This window comes from Schistocerca nitens, chromosome 4 (assembly GCF_023898315.1).
Source record: "Schistocerca nitens isolate TAMUIC-IGC-003100 chromosome 4, iqSchNite1.1, whole genome shotgun sequence".
Taxonomy (NCBI): Eukaryota; Metazoa; Arthropoda; class Insecta; order Orthoptera; family Acrididae; genus Schistocerca; species Schistocerca nitens.
This window is the reverse complement of record NC_064617.1, coordinates 277,386,649-277,413,576: the sequence shown is the minus strand read 5'-3', so window position 1 is coordinate 277,413,576 and position 26,928 is coordinate 277,386,649. Positions and strand designations below refer to the sequence as shown.

At 41.4% G+C, this 26,928-nt stretch overlaps 1 protein-coding gene across 2 annotated transcripts in view; it reads left to right on the top strand.

The window, feature by feature from the left end:
- LOC126252310 (ketohexokinase-like) overlaps nucleotides 1–26,178 on the top strand; it is a 91,784-nt gene extending 65,606 nt beyond the window's left edge. For both annotated transcript variants that reach the window (XM_049953194.1, XM_049953193.1), the window contains exon 5: nucleotides 24,556–26,178. In XM_049953194.1, coding sequence (XP_049809151.1) covers nucleotides 24,556–24,832 — 277 coding nt within the window. In that variant the 3' untranslated portion in view covers nucleotides 24,833–26,178. The remainder of the gene's footprint in view (nucleotides 1–24,555) is intronic.
- The last annotated feature ends 750 nt before the right edge of the window (nucleotides 26,179–26,928 follow it).

Here is a 26,928-nt window from a genome sequence, read left to right as displayed (position 1 = left end):
AGAGAAAGCTTTTGGCAGTGTTCACTGGAATACTCTCTTTCAAATTCTGAAGGTGGCAGGGGTAAAATACAGGGAGCGAAAGGCTATTTACAATTTATACAGAAACCAGATGGCAGTTGTAAGAGTCGAGGGACGTGAAAGGGAAGCGGTGGTTGGAAAGGGAGTGAGACATGGTTGTAGCCTCTCCCCTATGTTATTCAATCTGTATATTGAACAAGTAGTGAAGGAAACAAAAGAAAAATTCGGAGTAGGTATTAAAATCCATGGAGAAGAAATAAAACTTTGAGGTTCGCCGATGACATTGTAATTCTGTCAGAGACAGCAAAGGACTTGGAAGAGCAGTTGAACGGAATGGAGGCCGGCCGCGGTGGTCTCGCGGTTCTAGGCGCGCAGTCCGGAACCGTGCGACTGCTACGGTCGCAGGTTCGAATCCTGCCTCGGGCATGGATGTGTGTGATGTCCTTAGGTTAGTTAGGTTTAAGTAGTTCTAAGTTCTAGGGGACTGATAACCACAGCAGTTGAGTCCCATAGTGCTCAGAGCCATTTGAACTATTTTTGAACGGAATGGACAGCGTCTTGAAAGGAGGATATAAGATGAACATCAACAAAAGCAAAACGAGGATAATGGAATGTAGTCGAATTAAGTTGGGTGATGCTGAGGGAATTAGATTAGGAAACGAGACACTTAAAGTAGTAAAGGAGTTTTGCTATTTGGGGAGCAAAATAACTGATGATGGTCGAAGTAGAGAGGATATAAAATGTAGACTGGCAATGGCAAGGAAAGCGTTTCTGAGGGAGAGAAATTTGTTAACATCGAGTATAGATTTAAGTTTTAGGAAGTCGTTTCTGAAAGTATTTCTATGAAGTGTAGCCATGTATGGAAGTGAAACATGGACGATAAATAGTTTGGACAAGAAGAGAATAGAAGCTTTCGAAATGTGGTGTTACAGAAGAATGATGAAGATTAGATGGGTAGATCACATAACTAATGAGGAAGTACTGAATAGGATTGGGGAGAAGAGGAGTTTGTGGCACAACTTGACCAGAAGAAGGGATCGGTTGGTAGGACATGTTCTGAGGCATCAAGGGATCACCAATTTAGTATTGGAGGGCAGCGTGGAGGGTAAAAATCGTAGAGGGAGACCAAGAGATGAACACACTAAGCAGATTCAAAAGGATGTAGGCTGCAGTACGTACTGGGAGATGAAGAAGCTTGCACAGGATAGAGTAGCATGGAGAGCTGCATGAAAGCAGTCTTAGGACTGAAGACCACAACAACAACAAGTATTGTACTTGATTGATTGTAACAAAACTCATTAATACGAGTTGTTTGATTGTTTGTCTAGCGAACCGAGTAGGTAGGATTCCTAGACACAACGCACCTCATATAAGGGAGCGTCTATTAAAAAAACACAATCGTGATGACGATTCCACGAAAATAAGTGCAGTCCATTTTCTTTTAGTTTTATGATGAAAATCGGTATAGTTTAGAGCATTCCTCATATTCAAATTATATATTGTCAAGCATAAGGGTGTTACATTCTTTTCACACGATTGAATCATCAATACAGAATGACATCAATATAGTCATTCTTTTATGTTCATCTGCAGTCTCTCTTCCGCCTCCTGTTGTTTAGTGACAATCAAAGGCGTGAAAAAAAATCTGCAGCTCTACCGCAGATTACAGATGACCAAACCGCAGAGGTCGGAGCTATGTAGCAGTGCATCTGACATGAATTAACTTACCTTACTTCTCCTATATATAAACCGTATGTAAAATCGAAAAAAATTCCGCTATTTTGCTGCAAAAACTACCGATCATAGTGTTCTCGTTTTTTCGAAAGTTTCATTGGAGCAAAGAAAAAGTGAGAATTTAAACTCCGAAGAAAAAAAAGTATACAGTCTAACGAAACATCTATGTTAACTGATTTTTTTCGAGTTGTTGGACAAAATTACATGGTTTCAGAGTATTCCTGACGTTCAAATCAGTGTCTGTAAATAAACTATTATGCACTTGGGTATTACAAACATTTTAGACGCGTGAAATAACATTGCAGAATACAGTCTTTCACGCTATCTGTTCACATATCAGAAAAAACTAAGTCATTTTACGTTTGGCAACAACAAGCTGTGATTCAAGGGGATGGTGTTTTGTATACTGTGTCAGGTCCCGTTTCACCATAGCAGTGGTATATTTACGAAACATAAAAAACAAATCGTGAGAGCATGCCTCGTAATAGAACCTCCTAATGTCACCTAGTCGACACCATTTAAGATTCCACGGATCATCGAAAACAAATATCACCTGCATGCTGACATCTGACATATTTGCTCCATAACTCGCCTCCACCGATCTGCGTGTAAAGTTTCTGTCATTTATTGTATTCGAGAGCACTCCGAACGCATAGTTATGTCAACATATGACCATATACATAAAGAAAATTATCCAAAAAATATGAAATGTGGCATAAAATCTAGCAAAAACTGGGATAATTGGTACAGATTGATGGAAAATACGCAAAATGAAGGCAAATACGACGAAATGAGTAAAATTGCGAAAACCTAGAAAAATTATGTAAATTGAGCGATGCATGGGGGCTTAATAAAAATATTAATGCAAATAATTTTAATTTTTTTTTTTTTTTTTTTTTTTGCTTTAGTAGCTGTCTGTCCGATTACGAAGTTTCGTAACGGTTGGCCCTGACTATTATTATTACGCAATATGACTGCTTAGAACAATAACAAAGAATGAAATGGAAATTTTCATTAACACAGTTAATTAATTAAGCCCCCAGCAACTATAAAACCAACGCAACAACAAGCACAAGAGTAACTGTTCTGTGTGTGGGAGTGTGACTCAACGTACGCATCTGGCACGGTTCTTCTTCAACAACACAACAATTTTTAAATAACATTATACTGAATTAATTAAAGAAAATACAAATACCATAATTACTCAAGAGAACCACAATTACACTCTAATCCAAGAACACAAGCCAGATGCTTTGTTGACTGAACCTGTAATGACACATTATTTAAAACATGGAAATAATGAAAAATAAATCAAGTTTCGTTACCTTCATATATTGACCAAAATCACTCTCATAATTACAATATATCTCCACACCGCCTCGCTATTACCACATCTGAACAAGAACCTTTCAGTATCACATCTCAGCAAGCACTCCCTACTAGCACATCTGAACACCAACTGACTACTACGAGTCCTGGACAAGCACTGCCTTCTAGCACATCTCAATAATGACTCCCGTGGAGGCGGCGGAACAATGCTCTCTAGCGATCTCTGTCGCTGTGGCTCAGTGTAGCCACCTTTCAGCGAGAATAAATAAAACTGGAAAAAAAGTTCTGTCAAATGCGGGAAACTGAGGTGGGTTGGGGGACCTGCATACTTAAGACCGAGAAAAGCTTAAAAAATTATGCTGTGTCTGCATTCACTTTTAATCATCCTCCTCCCCCTGTATTACTAAGTGGGTTTTCGTAACACATAATTCAACGAAGGCGATATAAGTATTACCCAGAAGCGCTATAATTAAAGCAGGCGAAACATATGTGTCCCAAACCAGAACAGTGTTCTTACACATGCAGTCCAATATAGGTATTGCCTTATTACGGTTGGGTCTTACAGGCAATGTTATTCTACAAGTGTTAAGGAGAAGAATCAATGTGTTTAACAGGCTTAAGTCATTTCCTTGCGTGTTCTGTAGGAGAGTGGACTGATACCACAGATATCTGCCTCAATAATGTGAGGAGAGTGTACTCTAACGACACGGTTGCTGTATTGTCCTACACATGAGCAAAACTACCTAACATCAGACCATGACTTCTGTGTGCAAGAGGGAAGCTGCCAGGTCCGTGATGATGCTTCTGTAAATATCAATGACGGTGTTGTGTGATGTCCTTAGGTTAGTTAGGTTTAAGTAGTTCTAAGTTTTAGGGGACTGATGACCATAGATGTTAAGTCCCATAGTGCTCAGAGCCATTTGAACCATTTTTTGTAAATATCAATAAGACTGTTACATCTCCTAAGGCTACTGGTCGTGGTGTTTACTCCCTTGTAAGAAGTCGCTGTTTTTTCGTGTGTATTTTCATGCAGCAAGGCGTGGATGGTAACTCAATATTCCGCCAATGAAATTATTCATGTCGTTTTTACTCGATCTATTTCCTAATGAGGCATGACCGAATCTGACAAAACCGCTAATACTACTAATAAGCACGTCTGACACGGGAAATGTGATTGAGAGTATGTACGTTTCCGACTTAAAACGACGTATAAAATCCGTCAATTTCTTAAGAGACAGAAATGTAGTCTCCTGATTCCTTTGAGTTGGTTTATAAGCAGGTCACGCGGCGGATATACATCGACGATGCCTTCATAGTGAGGAACAGCTCCGTCACTTCCTGGGACATTAGAATAGTATAGAAGGAAGTAGAGATAGCATCTTAAAGTTTGTCGCCGTAGTGATTAAGGTAGAAAACTCGCAGGGTGTTTGTATGTCAGACGTTGGACTTATATGTCCTGCATTAGAGTATTAAGAGCATTGCATTTCGCACGGCTAATACTTTGGACACCATATGGCTTTAACAATATAGCATTTTTAGGTGCAGAACCGTGTGGCCTTAGGAGTGTATGTATCTACGATCATTTGCATATATCTAGTATCATTTGTATGTATCTACAATCATTTCTCTCTTGCCAGTACCATCTTCGTACTGACTCCAGAGACTTTAATAATACTCCAGAACTGATAGCACAGTTGATTTACGTAAAATGTTGCAAACTCCATCCATCTGGAGTTCCATCATGAATAAACTACATGTTTCTTCTTAACCATCTGTTGTATCACCACAATACTGTCATGTCTACTATACACCCATAAGGTGTGCTAATCTGCTCGAAATGCATGCTTCTGGAGAGATCTTGTGCACTTGGATGGATGCCGTGAGTAAGCCTTCGCTTAGCAGCAATTATGGACTCAGCTCACTCTGTTCCTTCATGAGACATGGAATGTAGCGGGTGTAGTGCCCTCTTACTCCTGATCAGATGCAAATTAAATCGGCGGCAGTGTTGCAGGGAGGGTTGGTCAAGGACGATGTAGGGACATCTTCCATTCTCAGACTTTATCCTATGAATGCAAGATTTCTCTGTGACCCCTATCCACGTAGGGAAAGATGGCCAATCGTAATCGTAAATTCCGCACTATGATCAATGTGCTAGATGTATGTGGTTAACCTAACTGCATCATATTGGATGCTGGCTGGTATACTTTGCTCTATACGACCAAGTGCACAGTCATCTATCTGCATTGACAGTCTAGTATATGGTACTCGCAAAGTAGTGGATGGTGGTTTAGCGATGATACAGAAATTGAGAAGCATTCTGCTGTGTCTTTGGTTGACGTTGAAATTATGGGAAAACTGGTAAAATTGATAAAACTGATCGTGCTATCAACTGCTGTGCTTATTACAGTACATCATCCCTGTAGATTTTTTTTTGTGTCATTGAATGTCACAGAATAACAGGAGGCGGTAGAGAGAGAGAGAGAGAGAGAGAGCGTTATGAATTGTATCCTGCAGTCTAACGTAAAAGAAGGCTGTAGAGATGTCATTCTGTGTTGATAATTCAGTCGTCTGAAAAGAATGTAACGCCCTTGTGCTTGGCAGTTTATAATTTGAATGTGAGGAATGCTCTCAAGCTATACCGCTTCTGCTCATAAAACTAATAGAAAATGAACTGTGCCTATTTTCGTGAACCGCGCGGGATTAGTCGAGCGGTCTGAGGCGCAGCACTCATGGACTGTGCGGCTGATCCCAGCGGAGGTTCGAGTCCTCCCTCGGGCATGGATGTGTGTGTTTGTCCTTCGGATAATTTAGGTTAAGTAGTGTGTAAGCTTAGGGACTGATGACCTTAGCAGTTATGTCCCGTAAGATTTCACACACATCTGACATTTTTTTATTTTCGTGAAAACAAGACTGTTTTTTATTGTCATCATGTATGCGTTTTTTAAATATGTAGATGCTTCCTTATTTGAGGTGCGTTGATGTTAAATACAACTGTTATACTGAAATGTTTCTCGCCTGGGGAAGCAATCAGTCGCGGCAGTGGAAGTGCTGCTGCGGCTGTACTTTCAGACAACCAACACAGGATCATCATTGTTCAGGGAGCTTTTATCTCGCTTTGTTCTGTGGCCTGCTGACCGCCCTCAGCCATTGATCCACCAGACACGATCCCTCTGGCTACGGATGTAGACAGATGAGACTGTGGTCTCAGCTATGGCAGTCGGTGGTAGGTGGTGGATGGTGGAGGCGGGTGGCAGTGGATGTTGGAAGAAGCATTCTGGAGAGTTCTACGGCCTTTCGTTGTTGTTCCAGGAGGTCCAGTCTTTCCGACAAGTAAGTTTAACAGCTTGCAGGAAGCGTCCTGTTCTTGAGTCTTTTGTCTATCTGTGACTGATTTCCGAACACGGGAGACAGTATATCGCTGCCACCAGATGGATCTCTTTTTCGACCATCAGCGACAGGATGAGGAGATGGAGGGCTGAGGTGTGGTAGGATGGGAAGTAAGATTGGGTCTAAGATGGTTAGTTCGTGACCGCACATCGAGGAGAACACGCTTGCAACTGCCACCCCTCTCTCCTGGTCTGATCTATTGTAATCGGTTTTGTGGAAGTCGTGTTATTACAATGATGTTTCTCAATTCCCAATACATATATTGCATTATGATCTGTTATTTATGAGTGCTGGATTTTACATGACAATTTCGATGTGTAATTAGAATACTGAAGTATTTTTCATCAGTTGTGGTAGCATGTATTGGCCCTCCTAACACTTCAGTGATGGTTTGCTGCCCTATCCCTTCTTTCTATGTATCAGTGTAAAAGTTACACAGCAGCTATACAAGGGTGATCTCTCAGGGGCAGTGGAATGGCGCGAAGCTGTCGAGAAATAAAGAGGCACTGTTTATTTGAGTTTTGAGCACCAGTGCTGCAGGACGATTGTCGAGCAATGCAGCAGCAGGCGTCTGTAGCGAACTCCGATGTCAAACAGCGAGACACACACACGGTTAGAGAAAAGGGGTGGTGATTGGGGTGCGAAGTTGTCTCCTGCACTGTGAATTGACCAGCCATTTCAGAAACACAAACAGCTCCAGCACTGGAAATAGTCCCTATGAGTTGTGAAATTCATCGTCAGCCCATCCCGCTGCATCACCATTATTTACTGAAAAGTAATCCCCTATGCTTCTCCATTATCACATCCTTCTATTCCTCATAAAGGAGGCTATAGACACAGTCCTCAGCTGTATGCTTATAGGTAATACTCTTATTAAACTCCTCTCACTTCAGCACCAACATCATGTCAATTGATTACACTTCCCGGCCATTACAGCTTTTATCCCTCCACTCCACAAGTGGGGCAAAGAGATTTATTTCTACTTCTAGGTAAAGGAATCATCCTATGTAGAGGTTATTTTGAGTATGTCTGCTACTAGTTTCGAATGGTATTGCGAATTTTTTTCCTAGCAGAGTAGCACCAATTATAAGACATCGTCAATTGTCGAGGTGCATTGCGATTTTAGGTGTTCCTTGTGGGCATATGCATATAACTGTGTAATTAAAATCGATATTTATGATTAATTACGTAATTAGGACTGATAATTACTTCAGTTTTCCAGTCAAAATAAACAAAGTACACTATCCTAAACTTCCTTTCCTCGTCTGGACAGTGACTGACCATTAATTACCCTGTGTAGAGGGGTACACTTGGGCTTTCCACCCAGAAGGACTGGGGTCTGACGCCCGGAAAGGGCACCGTCAGTTTGTATTTCCTGACAATTTCCGAGCTGGGGATGGGATCGGACGTCAGCAAAGCCTTAGAACAAATAAATTCGCGCCATTTTGAAATTACCACTATTTGTTAAATTTCCCGCCAAAATTCGAAGTACGCCCCAAAATTCAAAATTACCGCCAATAAAGAATGTAGAGGACGGAGTGGGGACCCACTTGCCAGCTGGGGACAACCTACGACGTCATCTGGTGCGCTAGGAGGGGGGTAATTAATTTATCAATTAATACATTTTATTATAATTTGATATTAAAATTGGGGTGGTATTCTCTTTCCTCAGTTACTGACGTGGGACCACCACTAGGACAAGCATGCATTGTGACCAGTCTTAGTAAAAAAAAAAAAAAAAAAAAAAACCACTGCTGCCGTGCTTGGTCGCTATTATACGGGATGTTTCAGGCTCAGGCACAAACGAACACACGTTAATAGTCAACTGTTTCTGTCTGAATGGATTGGCGTTCCTAATACAGTGGCACAGCTTCCTATTTACTTATTGCTCACTTACTGCAGTTAAGTTCCACAAATCCGTCGCCCAGTCTACATCGACGAACAGTTTAATGCTTCAAGCACAGCTTTATAAAACTGAATGTAATGGACGTCTTCTTAAAGAGCTCTCTATTACCTGTTAATCTGCTGTATGATTATCCTACACATGAGTCCCAAGTTCACTAACTTGGGTAAGCTCTCTGACAAATAACTGTATAATATTTTCGTTCGAAAAAGTCACGAAAAACTGCCACCAACTCTATACCAAACAACACGTATTTATTTAGAATGTGTAGTTCTTGGTACAGACGTTACTCTTCTATTTTATTAATTTTTTATAACCATTCGGTACATTCAAACTACTTCCTCTCACTATCAGTCGGCATCCGTACGAGCCATTGACCTTCCGATTACCTCTACAAAATGCAGTCCGTTTACAAATGTTCACACCGTATCCAATTATTAGATTTGATCACCAAAATATTAGACAGTTCTTTACTTCTCCATGAGCTAATGTCTCTACTCAGAACCTATCATCTAAATCGGCTGGTAATGATCACATTCACTTTATGATTCCGTCAGTCACATTGGTCGTCACCAAAATACATTATTGAACACCAACGTTAAACAGTCTTAGAGCAGCATGGAGACACGCCTTTCCTTAAAAAAAAAAGGATGCCGACTCCTCGGTAACTGGTCTTGTTGTCAATATCCCTCATTCAGAATATGGGACAGTGTTCTTTCCTGACTGTCCAATTATGGCCAGTGAGCATTGTCGCAGCGCTCCTATAAACAGGTACTCATCCTGCATGGCGAACCATGAACCTTTTTCGAATTTTTCCAAATTATATGATCACAGAAAGCCAGAAAAATTTCAAATAACAATATCTTTACATGTCTGAAGGACTGAAATAAAGGTATTACTTCCTTGGTTGCTGCACGAAATGACTTTCATACAGTGGTTATAATCCATTGTACCATTGCACTACATTATGTACAATGCTATACATACTTAAATACCTACAATTTTAAAATTTATTCTTTATGTACACTCTTTTTACTCCTCTACACGTTCTGAAAAAAATAATTGTATTTTAGTGCCTGTTAATCGTCAATAAATCGAAATGAAAGATAATCCGAAGTATTTGCCCTAGCAAAAGTGTCACTTTTGTTGCTAAAAGCCGTGTTATGACTATTTGAAATGCAGTTAAGCTAGATTTTTTAACTACGAGATGTGTACTGTGTCACAATAGTGTCATCAGGCAGAGATCCTTTAGGTAAGATTGACGATTTCGAATTTCAAGTAAATTTATATATTTTAGTAACTTTCAAAGTTATCAGCTTGAGTCTTGAAATGTGAACTACTATTACTATTTGAAAGTATTGCATAAAGTTGTATGGCAATCAGTGTACTGAAAGAGGCAGAAAATTAAATTGACTGGTTCTTGTATGGTTTAGCTATTCCATACACTGTTGCACTGTGACACACCATACAACACACACATTGCATAGGAACACAATTCTTGGAATATCTTTCCACACAGCATATACATGGCGATCAATATTGCCTCTTTATCGAAGCCGATTTGATAACATTTTTCCTCACAAACAACATAAGAAGGGCAGTCTAATGAAAACGAAACAGATGGGAAAAAATAAGAAAACTATTTATTATTTCGAAAGTAATCGCCATAACACATTTATCCCACTATGAGGCAAGACAGTTCAAATGGTTCAAATGGCTCTGAGCACTATGGGACTTAACATCTGTGGTCATCAGTCCCTTAGAACTTAGAACTACTTAAACCTAACTAACCTAAGGACATCACACACATCCATGCCCAAGGCAGGATTCGAACCTGCGACCGTAGCAGTCGCGCGGTTCCGGACCGGGCGCCTAGAACCGCGAGACCACCGCGGCCGGCGGCAAGACAGTCAGTGCCTTTATGGAAACATGTTTGCGGTTGCCAATGGCAGCATGATTGTATCCAGGTGTCCACCTCTTCGTCCAAAACATATCGATGGCCACAAATGCCTTTGTTCAAGGCTCCTGAAATATGGGAAACGCATGGACAGAGCTTGGTACTGTATGGAGGATGTGTAAGTGTACGTTTACACTGCCTGTGATGCGATGCGACGCGACGCGAGGCATAATGGCCAAAGCGATGCAGTGCGATGGAGCGTTCACATTGCACACGATACAGCGCGCGCGCGCTCACGCGATCTGGCCGGCAATTGAGCAGCCTCGGCATGATGTCGTTTTTCCTCGACCCAGTAAATTCTTTTTTATTAGAAAACAGTGCTCTGAGAATTCAACGCAGTCGTGAATGGGTGCATGAAATCAACAAGGAGAGGAGGGCTTTAGGAGAATTTCATCATTTGTACGGTGACTTGAGAAAAGATGAGGATAAATTTTGGAATTATTTCAGAATGAGTACAGAGACATTTGATTATATAGTGTCGTCTGTTTCAAATAGATTACAGAAGCAAAACACAAGTTTCAGAATGGCTATTACCCCTGAAGAGAATGTTATGATCACCATCAAGTAAGTAAACAATATTAAGTTTACAGCAATCATTTTATTATTAAAAATTTACGAATTGTGATAGATTCAAACTTTCTTTTAATAAATTTTGACGTAGTTGACAATGAGAAGTAAAATACATCACAGTTCACTCACTTAAGTATCAAAGTTTTCTGAATCTTCATGGCTTGAAATAACAATGTTGTTTTGGTTGGCAGGAGAGCCAACACCGTGTTACTAGAAGGAGGCCGAAAGGCGCGTTTTATCTCACGCAGGCTGGCGTGAGGTCTGGAACAGGACAAGGAAATTAGAATTTAGAAAAACGGACGTAGCTGGTGGAATACTTAACTTTAATCCAAAAAATGGCTCTGAGCACTATGGGACTTAACATCTATGGTCATCAGTCCCCTACAACTTAGAACTATTCAAACCTAACTAACCTAAGGACATCACACAACACCCAGTCATCACGAGGCAGAGAAAATCCCTGACCCCGCCGGGAATCGAACCCGGGAACCGAACCCGGGAACCCGTGCGTGGGAAGCGAGAACGCTACCGTACGACCACGAGCTGCGGCCAACTTTAATCCGTTAATGAAGAACGTCGGTCTGGCCGGTACATGATTCACAATATCAATGGTAATTGATAATGGTGCCTTGCTAGGTCGTAGCAAATGACGTAGCTGAAGGCTATGCTAAACTATCGTCTCGGCAAATGGGAGCGTATTTTGTTAGTGAACCATCGCTAGCAAAGTCGGTTCTACAACTGGGGCGAGTGCTAGGAAGTCTCTCTAGACCTGCCGTGTGGCGGCGCTCGGTCTGCAATCACTGATAGTGGCGGCACGCGGGTTCGACGTATACTAACGGACCGCGGCCGATTTAAAGGCTACCACCTAGCAAGTGCGGTGTCTGGCGGTGACACCACAAATGTCATCAGGTTGAATTTCAGAAATGACTATTTCATTTTACGGATTTCCAGCAATTACGATTTCAACTGAATTTTCAGGTGCATAGGGTGACATCAACGAATGTGCAATGAAAGTGGTTGATTATTCCAATTCTTCCAAAAGAACCTGCTGAATTTTTATCTTTGCTCTCAACTGAGCTGTTGGTGATAGTTCTCGAATTGCTGGCAGCAAACTCACTACAAAATGATAGTTGTCATCTTGCGTTTCTGATTTCGACATTTGTTGCTCAGTTAGCCTCAACTTTTGCTTCTCTATATTTAGCAACTCAGAGTTGTCGATTTCTTGGATCTCTTGTTTTGGTTTGTGTGTAGGGTGGGTGAGGGAGGAGGCATCGAAACGCTACCCTCTGAACTTACAGACAGACTTGAAGAGCTGGCTTGGTTGGTTTCATCAGGTGAAACACACTCTCTCTCTCTCTCTCTCTGTAAGAGCTGGTGAAAATGGTACGTCGTCGTGTGCGTCGTCGTGTTGCGATGCTGTTCTTTTACTGTGATAAACATCAGTCTTCGTCTTCCGTGGCGTCATTATGTCAGTCAGGAAGGTCATTAGCTCGGACCACGGCCAATTGGATAGGAAAGGCGGCATGCCATCTTCGTCTCCTGAACGTTCAGCACGAGTTTTTTTTTAGTTCGGAGCGCAAAGTGTCACGTAGGTTCTTCCATTTATTCTTCAGTACCTCGCCTGAAAATATAGACGTGAAAATATGCGTAAATAATTAAGTACACTGTATACTTAAACAATTTTTGTCCTTAGCACATTAACTGCAAATCCTACGGAGATCCTACACATCCTTCAATTACGCTAATTTCATTCTTTTTCATATATTTGTCGGTTGGGATGTCTTTCCATACACTGACACAGTCGTTTCGGATGGGTCTAACTACAGTCGCACAATGTGTGCATGAAACGTGCGCCGCAATATGTGAAATTCTGAGCCCTGTACACCTGCCTTCTACTATACCACTGCTTCAAACCGCTGCAAAACACATGTATGCCAACTGGAATTTTCCGAATTGTGTGGGGGCCATTGATGGTAAGCATGTTCGGGTTAAATGTCCCCCTCATTCTGGGACAATGTATTACAATTACAAATAAATATTTTTCGCTTGCTTTACTAGCTGTAGCCGATGCTAACTGCAGATTAATAGCAGTTGACATTGGAGGCTATGGCAAGCAATCCGATGGTGGCAAATTTAGAGCAAGTAACTTGTACAATAATATTTTGAACGAAACTGAAAACTGGCCTCCACCGAAAGAACTATCAGGTACTTCAGTAAAAGCCCCATTAGTGTTGGTTGGAGATGAAGCCTTTCCACTACTGGAAAACTTAATGCGCCCTTTCCCTGGACTGTCACTGACTGAGGAAGAGAGGTTATTTAACAGGAGGCTATCGAGGGCTAGAACGGTAGTGGAACGCACTTTCGGAATTCTGGCCAGCAAATGAAATGGCGTCTTCTCCGAAAGGAAACTGAAACTTCTGTAGAACATGCAGACATTATTATTCAGTGCATCTGCGTCTTGCACAATATAATAATCGATAAAGATGAGCCTGTCATTTCCCTTCAATTGTCTATTGACCAGGATGGGTCTAACTACAGTCGCACAATGTGTGCATGGAACGTGCATGCTTTACCAGCATGCTTCCAAAATGACAGAGCAAACAGAAGTGCTTCAAGAAGAGCGAGGAGTGTCAGAGAGGCCTTCAAAAACTATTTCAACAGTCATTAATGCAAATAATTTCATGTCGAAATTATCAAATACTGTAACTGTTGTGAACGTCATTTCATTATCAAAATACTGTAATAGTATCTATACACAATTAAAATTAGAAAATAAACGAAGTTGTTTGTGTTACTTGTTTCTTGGAATCTTGTAGCTATTTATTTTACTTTTTTGTACTTACTGTCTGTTCCACAATCTTCAGCTATTTCATTCCATGCTTGACGAACAAAATCCCTATTGTGGTAATATTTATTTTTCTGGTCCCACAACACGGGGCGTTCATGTACATTGTTGATTAGTCTTTCGACGTCCATCACAAGCAAGCAATTACCCCAGACGCAAGCACAAACAAGCAATCGCGCCAAACACTCGCGCGAAACGCAAACTCGGTTGCGACTACAGCGGAGTCATCGCATCTCACCGCATCACATCGCTCGGCCCAGCCTGCAGTCTAAACGGGCACCGCTCTGTTGCCACAAGCCTGCCCATTGTCACGCGATTTCAGCGCGTCATCGCTCCGCTCGGCTCGGCATCGCATCGCATCGCATCGCATCGCGGGCAGTGTAAATTTAGCCTAAGGGCTTCCCAGCGAAACTTCCGCAGCGTGGGTGGGCCTACATCTAACCAAGGCTGTTCCGACTACATTGTAGAAGTTTCTCTGGGAAGAACCTGCACATCCTCCATACAGTACCAAGCCCTGCTCATACGTTTTCCATATTTCAGGAGCCTTGAAGAAAGGCATTTGTGGCCATGGATTTGTTTTGTACGGAGAGGTGGACACCTGGATACAACCATGGTGCCCTAGGCAACTGCGAACATTTTTCCATAAAGGCACTGACCGTCTTGTCTTACAGCGAGATAAATGTATTAAGCGTTATGACGATTACTTTTGAGATAATAAACAGTTTATATACTTTTTTCCGTCCGTCCTGTTTGCATCTGACTGGCCCCTACTTAATTTGTCGCTACCGGCCCCCTCCCTCAGACATCAGTTTTCTTTCCTTTGACTCATGATAAGACCGTGAAAAATAAATCATAATCTAGTGATCATGGAAGCAGCTCTTTTTTCCTTTTAAAATACGAACTACACAGCCATTTCTTTGCAACATAAATAAATTTCTAAACCTTATTATACGAGTGCTAAATATTGAGAGAAGAAAATAAGTCATTTTCATTTAAGGTAATTCTTGATATCTTAAAAGCTTTTATTGAAAATTTTTTGTTATTGTGATTACCGGGTGTACCATAATTAATAGGGACAACAGACATATGTGGAAGTATAGAATAACAGAATTCCACTAATCATGGACCCAGAAATATTCAGTTTCCGAGATACTTCCGGATATGTAGTTACGAACCACCACTGATTCAGTATGATATACTGTCCTACTCAGTGGAAATGTAAAATTTTTCAATTAAGTCACCATCTAAATAGGTTCTAATTTCACCGATGCACAACGCTGGGGAACGACATATAATGCGCCAATTTAGTCCAAGATGGATAGCACAAACAACTGGTACCTTGGCCTCCAAGATACCTGACTTCAATCCTTTGGATTTTCCTGCTTGGAATCATCTCAAAAGTGAAGCGCAGAGCATTCCCATTGATATGGTTGAAGAACTGGGGCAGCAAATTGTATAGTCTTGGCAAGATTTACGAGATGCTCCAGGGGTGTTTGAGAGAATTCGTACCCGGGTTCCCGGGTTCGATTCCCGGCGGGGTCAGGGATTTTCTCTGCCTCGTGATGACTGGGTGTTGTGTGATGTCCTTAGGTTAGTTAGGTTTAAGTAGTTCTAAGCTCTAGGGGACTGATGACCATAGATGTTAAGTTCCATAGTGCTCAGAGCCATTTGAACCAATTTGAGAGAATTCGTAGCTCACTGCAGACAGAGTGCAGAACTGGCTGAAAATGTGAGGACGATGGGTGGAATACCTCCTTAGCAACTACAAGTGTACTGTAATTTGTAGTATGTAATGTGGGAAAGTAATTGTTTTTCTTGTAAAGGTAGGCCTTAGGTGAAATCTGAGCCAAAGCGGATGGGGACTTAACAGAAAAGTTTACATTTCAAATGTGTTTCTACTAATTAGGACAATATTTCATGATGAAATCAGTGGTGGCTTATGACCATACATTTGCAATCATTCCCAAATGGCTCGTTTGCTGCCCCATGTGTATTGGAAAATTTTTGAATATTTTAATATATTTTCATTAGTGTCAGTTTTAGCGACGAAATATTTTACACGCTGTGAACGAATTTTACATCTTCTCAGTTTGGTGCACCAGTCAACTGTGTGACTGTTGGGCCTTTAACTTCTCTATACATAAAACGCAATGTCCCCAATGACTGACTCACTAAGGACAGAAACTTCAAATTTGCAGAGGATGTTGATCTTATACTGTAGGAGTCGTTTAAGAAGGGATTTTTCCATTTCTACCCCTAAGAGATGAAATAAGGCATAGAAGGTTTTTTGAAAATATGACGCTATTAATGCAGTATTGAAGCTAGAGCTACGGAAATTGGCATTTGGTTACTCGATCAGAAATAAAGAAATACGTGTTTCAGCATTTTTGGAAATTTGGTCCCTATGGAGGTGAAATAGTACGTGATTTTTTTTAAAAAAAGCAAATCATTATTAAAGAGCTACTACAGCATTTTTGAAAATACACCTAGGAAAATAAAAATGTGGCTTTTCGGTAAGAAATAAAAAATACTTATAGTAAATGAAAAGCGCTTTTCATTTATTATAATGTTGTTCTACCAACAACCAACAGAAGATACAGTTACTATAAAGAAAACTTGCTTTAGTGGTTTTAGAAATTTAACCCCCAAGTGGGTGATATAAGGGACGCAAATTTTTATGAAGATATTTCATCATGAAAGAATTTTTTAAGCCAAATCGAAGAAAGTTTGTATTTGACTTCTTGGTTAGGAAAAGAATACGTATTTCAGTGTTTTTCGAAATTCAGCTCCTAAAGGGGTGAAATACGGGATGAAATTTTTTGTGAAAATGGTTGTATGGCTTTAATTAGCGTCCAAATTTTAGGAGATGATACAATTTGAGAACAACATAAAAATTCGGTTACAAGAAAATAATAGAATCTGTGCAGACCATATAATCTGCATGGCCGAAGCAGTGGGACGCTAAACCAGTGAATGAATAAATATCGGTACACCACACTATTTGCTGCAAGATGGTATTATATTATATTTGGGCAGCACATCCGTTTCAATGTCGATGACGACTTCCATTTATTTAATTGGTGTATGATACCTGAGCCCTGTGTAATTGGGTCTATAGGCAAGTGTTGGCGAGTGACTTCCTGCTGGAGGTGTATGGAGGTGTAGACGATGTAGGTAGTCAGCTTGTTGCTAAAACCCTTTATTAACACTCGTAAATGAACGTGGAGCACTGCGTTTGCAGGAAGCAGACAGCAGGTAGCTGACAACGACCCTCAGATCACAGCATGCTGGCATAGACTCCCCGAAATACGCATTGCTCGGGGAAAACAGCAAACGGCTTGCTAACTCTGCATTGTAATGGATGGCTACTGCTAAGTGACAACGGCAGGGCAGTCACACAAGGGATAGGCAAGATCGCCCAGTAGGACTCCCCAGTGCATGAAACAAATGGTTCAAATGGCTCTGAGCACTATGGGACTTAACATCTGTGGTCATCAGTCCTCTAGAACTTAGAACTACTTAAACCTAACTAACCTAAGGACATCACACACATCCATGCCCGAGGAAGGATTCGAACCTGCGACCGCAGCAGTCGCGCGGTTCCGGACTGAAGCGCCTAGAACCGCTCGGCCACCGCGGCCGGCATGAAACATGGACTCACAAATTGGAGAGTGACAGTGCTGAGTTCGCTAGTTCTTACTGTGTGTCTTGGACCATGGGGCAGCGGTGGGAGGAAAGTTGCCAGGAGCCCAGTAGTCCTTGGTTCGCATCCTGAAAATTACGAGGGTGGCTACATTGGATGTATGGCACTGACCGGCACAGTTTGAGCATCGTAATATGGCCCAGCTGTATCAATGATGATCAGTTGGAGATTTTAATACCACTGTCTCTAGCTGAATGTGTTGAAGATGTGTTTCTGTGTCATGTGGAAATGTTTCAAACGGGGACCAGTGACAAGAGCCAGTGACCAATGTCTGTGTCTTGCCATATGGAAGTGGGTCATGTCGCAGAAGCTTCCTGAAGGTTGGTCAGTATCCCAGGCTATGAACTTGCAAAAGTTCAGTGAGGAAACGTCTCCCTCTGAAGACCTGCTGAACAGGCAGATTGATATCAGCAGTTAGTGGCAGTGGTTGCATGCTTGTTACGACTCTGGATTCTGGCTGTGTTCTAGGTCATTACACTTCCTCCCTCCTTAAATTAGTCTGGCCCACTGGTTCCAGTGATGATTGCGGGTAACTGGAAAATAAGTCCTGAGATGTAGCAGTGTGTACCGTTTATCAACAACCCTTGCCCCTTCAATTCTCTTCACCGTGTGCCATCGAAATAACCATGTTCATAGCAGGTGCAATCACAACTATCGGTTTTGGTGCTAAGAATAGCCAGTGTGAGCTTATCATTCGGAAGAATTCAGTATTACAAGTGTCCGCGCCGATACCTGAGTGGTCAGCGTGACGGATTGCCGTCCTACGGGCCCGGGTTCGATTACCAGCTAGGTTCGGGATTCTCCTCACGCAGGGACTGGGTGCTGTGTTGTCTTCATCATCATTTCATCCCCATCCGGCGCGCAGATCACCTGCACCAAGGCGGCCAGATCAGCCCTGTAAGGGGCCTCCCGACCAATGACGCCAATCGCTAATTTCCATTTCCAGTACCACAAGTAATGACTTCTCTGACGCATTTGGTCATGGGATTCTCGTAGCAATACAAAGGATACACACATGACTCAGGGGGGAGACGGTGGTTGCCCAGTTTGGCAGTGCAGTAACTTCCTCAAATCATCGATCATCTTAAATGACGAAACTGACCTAGCAAACGTCCATTATAGGGAACCTTCAACCTTAAAATCAAATATCAAGACTATCATATTTACACACACGCACACACGCACACACACACACACACACACACACACACACACACATACTTGACAAAACAATAAAAGTACTGCACCATGTAACGTCGATGTTTTCCTTATAAACTAAATTAGACATGCTAAGGTTCCGGTAACACTGCAAATAAAAATTTCATCAAGCAGTCCTATAATGTACTACCTAAACAAAATTATTCCTTTACATTCCCCTGCGAGCTTCTTTCATAAAAACGTGACAAACACAGGCCTAACCATAATATATACTTACAAACATAACTAATATAACTAATAAGAAAACATAAAAAATTAGCTTGCAAGGCCACCTCTTGACCTCAAGGCAAATGGATGCTGTGGAGCCACGCAGGATTAGCCGAGCGGGCTAAGGCGCTGCAGTCATGGACTGTGTGGCTGGTCCCGGTGGAGGTTCAAGTCCTCCCTCGGGCATGGGTGTGTGTGTGTCTGTCCTTAGGATGATTTAGGTTAAGTAGTGTGTAAGCTTAGGGACTGATGACCTTAGCAGTTAAGTCCGATAAGATTTCACACATTTGATGCTGTGGAATAACTGTAAATACATCCTGTTTCACTTGCGTAATTTTTACTTTTCTCCATAATGTTTTCTCCAACCACTTCCCTTCCCACTTCATAAAGAGCTTATAGCAAATGAAGCAATGTTTCCAGTTCACCCTGAGGTGGACGAATTCTTCCTGCATGCACCACTGTTCTTTGGGTAGTAAGTTGTTTGACATTAAACAGAGGTGATGTCTCGACCACTTGATAAAATCCTTGTTAACGCACAAGAACTCCTTAGTTTTTCTTTTCAGCATGTAAGTGTTAGATAACATAACCCACTATCCAACATGATACTTCGACAATTTTACCTGTCTATTGTGGGTGCCTTCCAGTCGTTATAGAGCCTTTGCATTCACCCTTTTAACCTGGTACCAGATACTTTTTAACCTTGTAGTAAAACTGCGAATGTAGGATATACCTTCTCCTTGGGTAGATTTCCATAATTCGAAAGGGGAGGTAATTTTTTGCCAAAAATAAACTCATATGGTGATAAGTCCTTATTTTCATGGATTTCATGTTATACACTACTACTACATTTAGTAGCTGAATGTCCCAGTCATTATGATTACTATTTACATAATAACTTGGCATTTTCCCTATCATTCTGTGTACCCTTTTAGTCCTGCCATTTGTTTGCGGGTGTAGTGCACTGAGTTTAATATGTTTAAATTGATTAATCAACACAATTGCTTCAATAAGTTGGACCTAAAGTTAGTGCCTTAGTCAGTTGGTACTGTCTCTGGCGTCCTGAATTTAAATATCCATTGGTTAACCATAGAGTGTGTTTCTGTAAATTGATTTGGTATGGCTATCATGACCACAAAAGTGAGAAATGATCAATTATTATTAACAAATATCGATTCGTTGCTAGTGTTTGCGCAAAGGGACAAGAATGTCCATACCGATTATTTGTAATGGTCTATCTGCTTCAGGCAACTCTGTCATGGGATTCACTGAAGACCCAGCTTGGCCTTTTGAGTGCAAGGAATGCAGTTCATTATGTAGCAGTCTACATCTTGCTTCCTCTTCTGCCAGCAATAATTGTCTGCAGCGCACCACTGAGTGGCCCATTGTACACCCATTGTACACTATATATCCTGCCAAAATGGAATCGTAAGCCTGCCTCAATACTTCTGCGAACTTCCTGTCCCAAACATGCAGCAGCGACATCTGCTTTGATTGGTTCAAATGGTTCAAATGGCTCTGAGCACTATGGGACTCAACTGCTGAGGTCATTAGTCCCCTAGAACTTAGAACTAGTTAAACCTAACTAACCTAAGGACATCACAAACATCCATGCCCGAGGCAGGATTCGAACCTGCGACCGTAACGGTCTTGCGGTTCCAGACTGCAGCACCTTTAACCGCACGGCCACTTCGGCCGGCCTGCTTTGATTGTAGAGCACTCTGCCACTCAGACCTGAATTGCGCTCACCTCATGAACTGTCACAATCTGGGCCAGCAAACTGGGCTATGCACGATACTTATGTGTTTATCCCAATACCTTCAACAAGACATACCCTCTGACTAGGTCCATCAGCGTTACCATGAAATTTCACTGCATGATGTACAACCTTGAAATCAAATTCGCTCAGCCATAAAGCCCAGTGGGTCAAATGACTAGTTGGATCTTTTTGTCCCAGAAGCCATTCAGTGCTGTGTGATTCATTATGACTATAAAATGTCATCCATATAGATAACAACGAAAATAGGTGATGCCAAAAATTAGTAAAAGCATTTCCTTTTTGGTACTCGAATAGTTCTTCTCCATCTTGCTGAGCTGTCTAGAAGCATAAGCTATTGTGTGATCTTTTCCATCTCCCTCTTGATTCAAAACACAACCTAGAGCATGGTTGCTCAAATCATATGATAATATAAACCGTTTTTGGTACTCATGAAAGTGAGGAGGGAACCAGTGGTCAATAAATCTTTTAATCATTCAGATTCTCTTCACAGTCCAGAGTGCAGTGAAATTTTACTCCCTTCCTCAATAAATGTGTATGGATCTTGCAATCTCTACAAATGTTGGAATAAATTTTCTATAAAAATTAACAATCCTCAGAAATTACTTTAGTTTCTTTGTGTATATGTGGTGGGAAATCCTTCACAGATTATGTAAGTCATAGGTCAGATCACACGCCATCCTAGCTGATAATGTCGCCTAAATAGTGGGCCTTCTGTAATACGATACAACAGCTTTTGTAATTAAGGGTCAGTCATGGTGCAGGTGACCAATCAAAGACCTCTCACAGATGCACCACTTGCTTAAAGATGTCCTTGGAGAATAAAATGATATTTTATAAGTAGACCATGTATCATTTTGGTTTTAGACCCTGTAGCACCCTGACTAATAACCATTAGAAAGTTGCCAGTGCGTTTTTCAAACCAAATGGCATCTGACGATACTGGTAGTTATCAAATAGAATCGAAAACGCTGTTTCAGATCGATCCTGTTATGCTACTTCCAATTGGTGGTCCCCACTTCATACTTCCTGTGGTGTCACCGCCAGACACCACACTTGCTAGGTGCTAGCCTTTAAATCGGCCGCGGTCCGTTAGTATACGTCGGACCCGCGTGTCGCCACTGTCAGTGATTGAAGACCGAGCGCCACCACACGGCAGGTCTAGAGAGACTTCCTAGCACTTGCCCCAGTTGTACAGCCGACTTTGCTAGCGATGCTACACTGACAAATACGCTCTCATTTGCCGAGACGATAGTTAGCATAGCCTTCAGCTACGTCATTTGCTACGACCTAGCAAGGCGCCATTATCAGTTTATATTGAAATGGAAATTATGTACATTCAAGAGAGATGTTCACCAATTATGGATTAAAGTTAAGTATTCCAAGATCTTCGTACTTTATTGCAATTCTCAAGACATTGTCCTGTTCCAGACCTCACGCCAGTCTGCGTGTAATTAAACGCGTGCATTTCGGCCTCCTCTAGCAATACAGTGTTGGCTCTTCTGCCAACACAGCACTTCCATGCTGGCAAAACAACGGCATTCCCCCAGATTGTTCTAGAACCCTATAATGTTGAGCAGTGGGTACACATCTGTAACCGTCTGTTTGTGTAAAAATCTATAGGTTCAACAGACTCCATAAGCTTTCTTACCATCGGAGGATGCTTTTAGAATAATGACTACAGGTGCAGTTCAAGGTCTGGTGCTTTCCTGTGTCCAGGACCTGTTGATAAAAAACCTCCACCATCACTTGTTTTAGATAGTTGGGATTTGATATGGTTTTTTGTGTACAGATAGCTCATTACCAGTTGGAATTCTGTACTGCACTATTTTCTTAGCTGGCAATGCTCCCGGCAGGTTAAATAATTCCACATATTCCTCTAGTAATCTCTCAATGTCTACTGTATCATGTCCTTTCAGATAAATACCTTTCCCATTAATATGATTAAACTGACAGACTCTCCTGCTTTCGAGTATTCCAGTCTGAAATCCCTATTCAACATATCTTACTCTAACACTTCTAAGATAGCACTTCGTGATGTCTCAGCTCTTCTGAACCAAAATTTTCTACACTGATGAGCAGCATGCGGCTTCGATAAATTTTCTTCACAAGAGATAAACTATATCATATGAAACAATGCACTTTCCTCATTTCCCGGCGAGGGCTCTACTACACATGAAGTATTAATTTGCAAATCAACTCATACATTCATCCGGGGTTGTTTTCCTGTTTCCTGTATCGTATCCCATCTGTAAGACACTATGTACACAGCTTAGACGGCTTATGGGTATTCCTTGCGACAGTTTGATTCTTTCTCTAGTAAAACCAAGATGGAATAATATCCCATACAGATTTGCTACGTGCTGTTAAAGATCGATTTTTCTGTGATGTTTAATCAGGAATTCTAGCCTTAGAATTAAGTTGTAGCTTATGCCCATGCTAGAGATAACTTTCACACAAACTCTAACGTCGCTCCTTCCCACTTAGAAATCGAACAATGCTGAACTCAGCAGGTGAACATTGTTTTACATAGTCGTTTAGGCAAATTTATACCACTGGTTTCGCGAAGGGTGTACTGTGGCCACAGTTACTGCGAGTGTTGTTTAGTGGTCACACCGCCCTCAGTCCTGTTTAATGTAGGGATGCGAGTGTCACGCAGAGTCCACCTTGCAAGTGCTGATGAATACTTTTGATTGGAGTGTCCCACTTGCTTGGATCTTTCACACTGTGGGTTCCTACAGAACTACTGAATGTGGCACAGAGATCTACATCTATAGCATTATTATCTCTGCATTAAAAACTACTCGCTTCTCTCCCACCCTAGTCACTAACTCAATGTCAACCAAAGCCACCACAGTTGCTACTGCCTCGTCCACAGTTTTCAGGAATTCCATCCACACCTTTCGCGACATTTCAGCTGGTAGACACAACAAAAACGCATCAAGTGTCAGTTATTCTGCTTCCTGCAAACTGGCCTAATTGGCACATCATCCATCAGTTCATACATATGAATATTGATTTTCTTGATACGGTCACAGAACCTTCTACCACTACTTCTTGTTTGTTAACTACACCATTGAATTGGTCTCCATAATACCAACATGTGTTCTTTCTCTTGTAACAATCCAGTAACCCTTCCTATACGCTCACACGACTGCTGGTGGTGGCTACTTCCTAGTTATGATTCTGGGATGTTGCTGTGTTCATGGCAGATACACCTGCAAGATGATATGTCACACCAACACTGGTTGTAAAGATAAGAAGAAATATATGTTGTGGCTGAGGTGGCTTTACTAAAACAGTACTCTAACAAATAAATTGTTAGTTTTTGTTCACGTGTATGGTGTTTGAGTTATGATGTCGTTTAGACTGCCTGTAAGTTATTCATGCCCTATTGTTTGGTCATGGAAAGATATAAGGAGAAATGAATTCAGCTGTTGTGTACTACAGGTTATGTGCATGCACTGAAAGAAGACGCTCAGGGTGGTGACTGATGGGAGTAGCAGAATCAGAAAATGTAAGAAAATCGCGTATGACTAGAGTGATATTTATTTATTTTGGGTCAGTACCAACCTTTGTGCAGCATACAGTGCAGTGTACACAGGCATTGTTTCCATCGTTCAGTGTTGTCTTCATGGTGGTGAGCTGTGTTTTAACTCCACATATCACTTCTGCTTTTGTATGCAAAAGTAGATGACTTACAAAACCTAGTATTGCCAACATAGCGTGGTTAAATTGGCAGGATGGGGAAGCCGTCAGTCCGAGTTGACTACCTGCGATTTGTATCATTTCAGCAAGCCCGCATCAATGACCGCACCCAGTGTATCAAAGGAGTGTGCAAATAGTAAGTCAATAACGCCAGTACATTGGAGGCGTTACCATGTTAAGACTGTACGCTGCTGTTTTACAGGGCGACCCTGGTGGTGCCTTGGGGAGAAGATGGCGCGGCTGCAAAAGGTCCTGAGGGCTTCTTCTTGGTTCCCGCCTGCCCTCCAGAGCGCGTATTGGACACGCTGGGCGCTGGAGACACCTTCTGCGCCGCGCTGCTGTCAGCGCTATCTGGCGGCCGCCCGCTGCAACGCAGCCTGCGATACGCCTGCGAGGTTGCTGGTGCCAAGGTCGGCATGCATGGATACCGCGGACTTCGGGACGTTCTCAGGGAACGAAGAATAACTGTGGACCATTAACCATCAACCATATTATTATCAACTATTAAGACTGACTGGGGCAGAAATTATGCTACATTTACATCTGTATCCCACAAGCAATAGTTCTGCGTGTGGCGGTGTGTGTGTGTGTGTGTAGGGTGCCACTATAATCACCTGCCCTCCCACCTTCTCTTATTCTATTCGTAGGTGACATTATTCCTCCATATAAGCCTAATTTTCTGCAATTTTATTTTCCTGGTCGTTGTGTGGGATACAATTGGATGTGTTTATGAATCCATATTCGTTTTGGAACCTTCATTTTTATAACTTTAATATTAAAAGACACTGTGATGCATGACGCGTTTTTTTGTAATATTTCCCACAGCAGATTCTTGTTCAAAATGGTTCAAATGGCTCTGAGCACTATGCGACTTAACTTCTGAGGTCATCAGTCGCCTAGAACTTAGAACTAATTAAACCGAACTAACCTAAGGACATCACACACATCCATGCCCGAGGATTCGAACCTGCGATCGTAGCGGTCGCTCGGCTCCAGACTGTAGCGCCTAGAACCGCACGGCCACTCTGGCCGGCCAGATTCTTGTGCATTTGTTTTTTACACTTGGTTTCACTTTCAAGTCCATGACAATTTGCACAAGTCATCTCTGAATCTTTTCAGTTTTCTTTTCATAATACTACTTTGTAATGGCTCTATATTAATTCAAAACACTCAAGAATCTGTTAGACAAAAATTTTGTAACTGACTTCCATTGTGCTTGACTCATGCTTAGGATTCTTCTAGTTATTAGCTATGTGCCATTAATTTCCCCTGCAAAGTAGATATAAATGTTTCACTTAAATCGTACTGGAGGAGTATCCTCCTGTGTAGACTGATTTCGCTGATGGGGTAGTTTAAGAACATGGAATCTTTTCGCAAATTTACCTGCATTAAGCGTTCATGACATTTATTTATTTTGAGGATAGCTACCATTTTACATACCAGGTGTTGTTATCACGATGTCTTCTTACAATTTACTCATGAGTGTATACAAATGTATTGTCTGAAGTTATCTACCACGTCTTTCATAAGATGCCTCCCCGGTGAGAAAGACGTACTGCGTATTGTATCATAGAGAGTCCATAATACAATCGATCGCATACCTCTTCTGATATAGGCAAGTATTTTATTTATTAGGCGACAGAGTGGAACTGTAATGAACGCTTTTTGGGAATCAGTAAACAGGGAATTAGCAAGCTCCACTGCCTGCTGGATCTCGAGTACAAACAGAGTGAACTTACTTTCACACTTTTGAAGACATCACTCCCATACTGTGAAAGGACATTGAATATCAAACATTACAAGAAGTCTTTTGTTTATAAAAAATGTTGTGCAATTTTTTCTAGATTTCTTTAAAAATAAAATTTATTTTTAAAAGGACACTAATAAAAATTGCACCACGCATTCGATACCAGATGGTAGATACAACCTGTATGTTGGATCACCACCAGTGTGATCTAATATGAGATTCGACACTCGGGCGGTGGGAGAGGACAAGATGATTTTATGTCTCTAGACCAATAAGTAGTGAGTATGTCTCTATTGATTTATTTACTTCGGGATTGGTATTTGATGCGTAATGCATCACTTGGGCGTTTTGTTCGTTTTATCTGAAGTAAAACTTTATGGTACATCATCTCAGTTCTATGATGGACAGTACATTACTAAAACAAAATGAACAATCTTAATTTCAGTAATAACATCAAATTGAATGATGAGTGATGACACACAATCACACAATTTGTGCAAAGAATATATTTAGAAAATAAATTATAGTTTGAATAGTAAGAGATCTTCTAGTGGCTTGTACAGCCTGTTACTGCTTAATCTAAACAGTATAAGCTGTATGGAGAACTAGGAAATTCAACTAAAATATACTAAGAGAAAAGGATAAATAGAAAGTAGTGGGGGATATTTGCTCGGTCCACACTGTAGCCAGTGGGAGTTGTGTCCTAAGAGTATACAATGTTCAGAAAAAAACAGAACACCTTGAATGCCTAGAAATAGGACGTTAATATTCACAGGAGATATACATTAGTATGTTCTGCAGAATGATTAGCATTTCAGTCACCTTGTT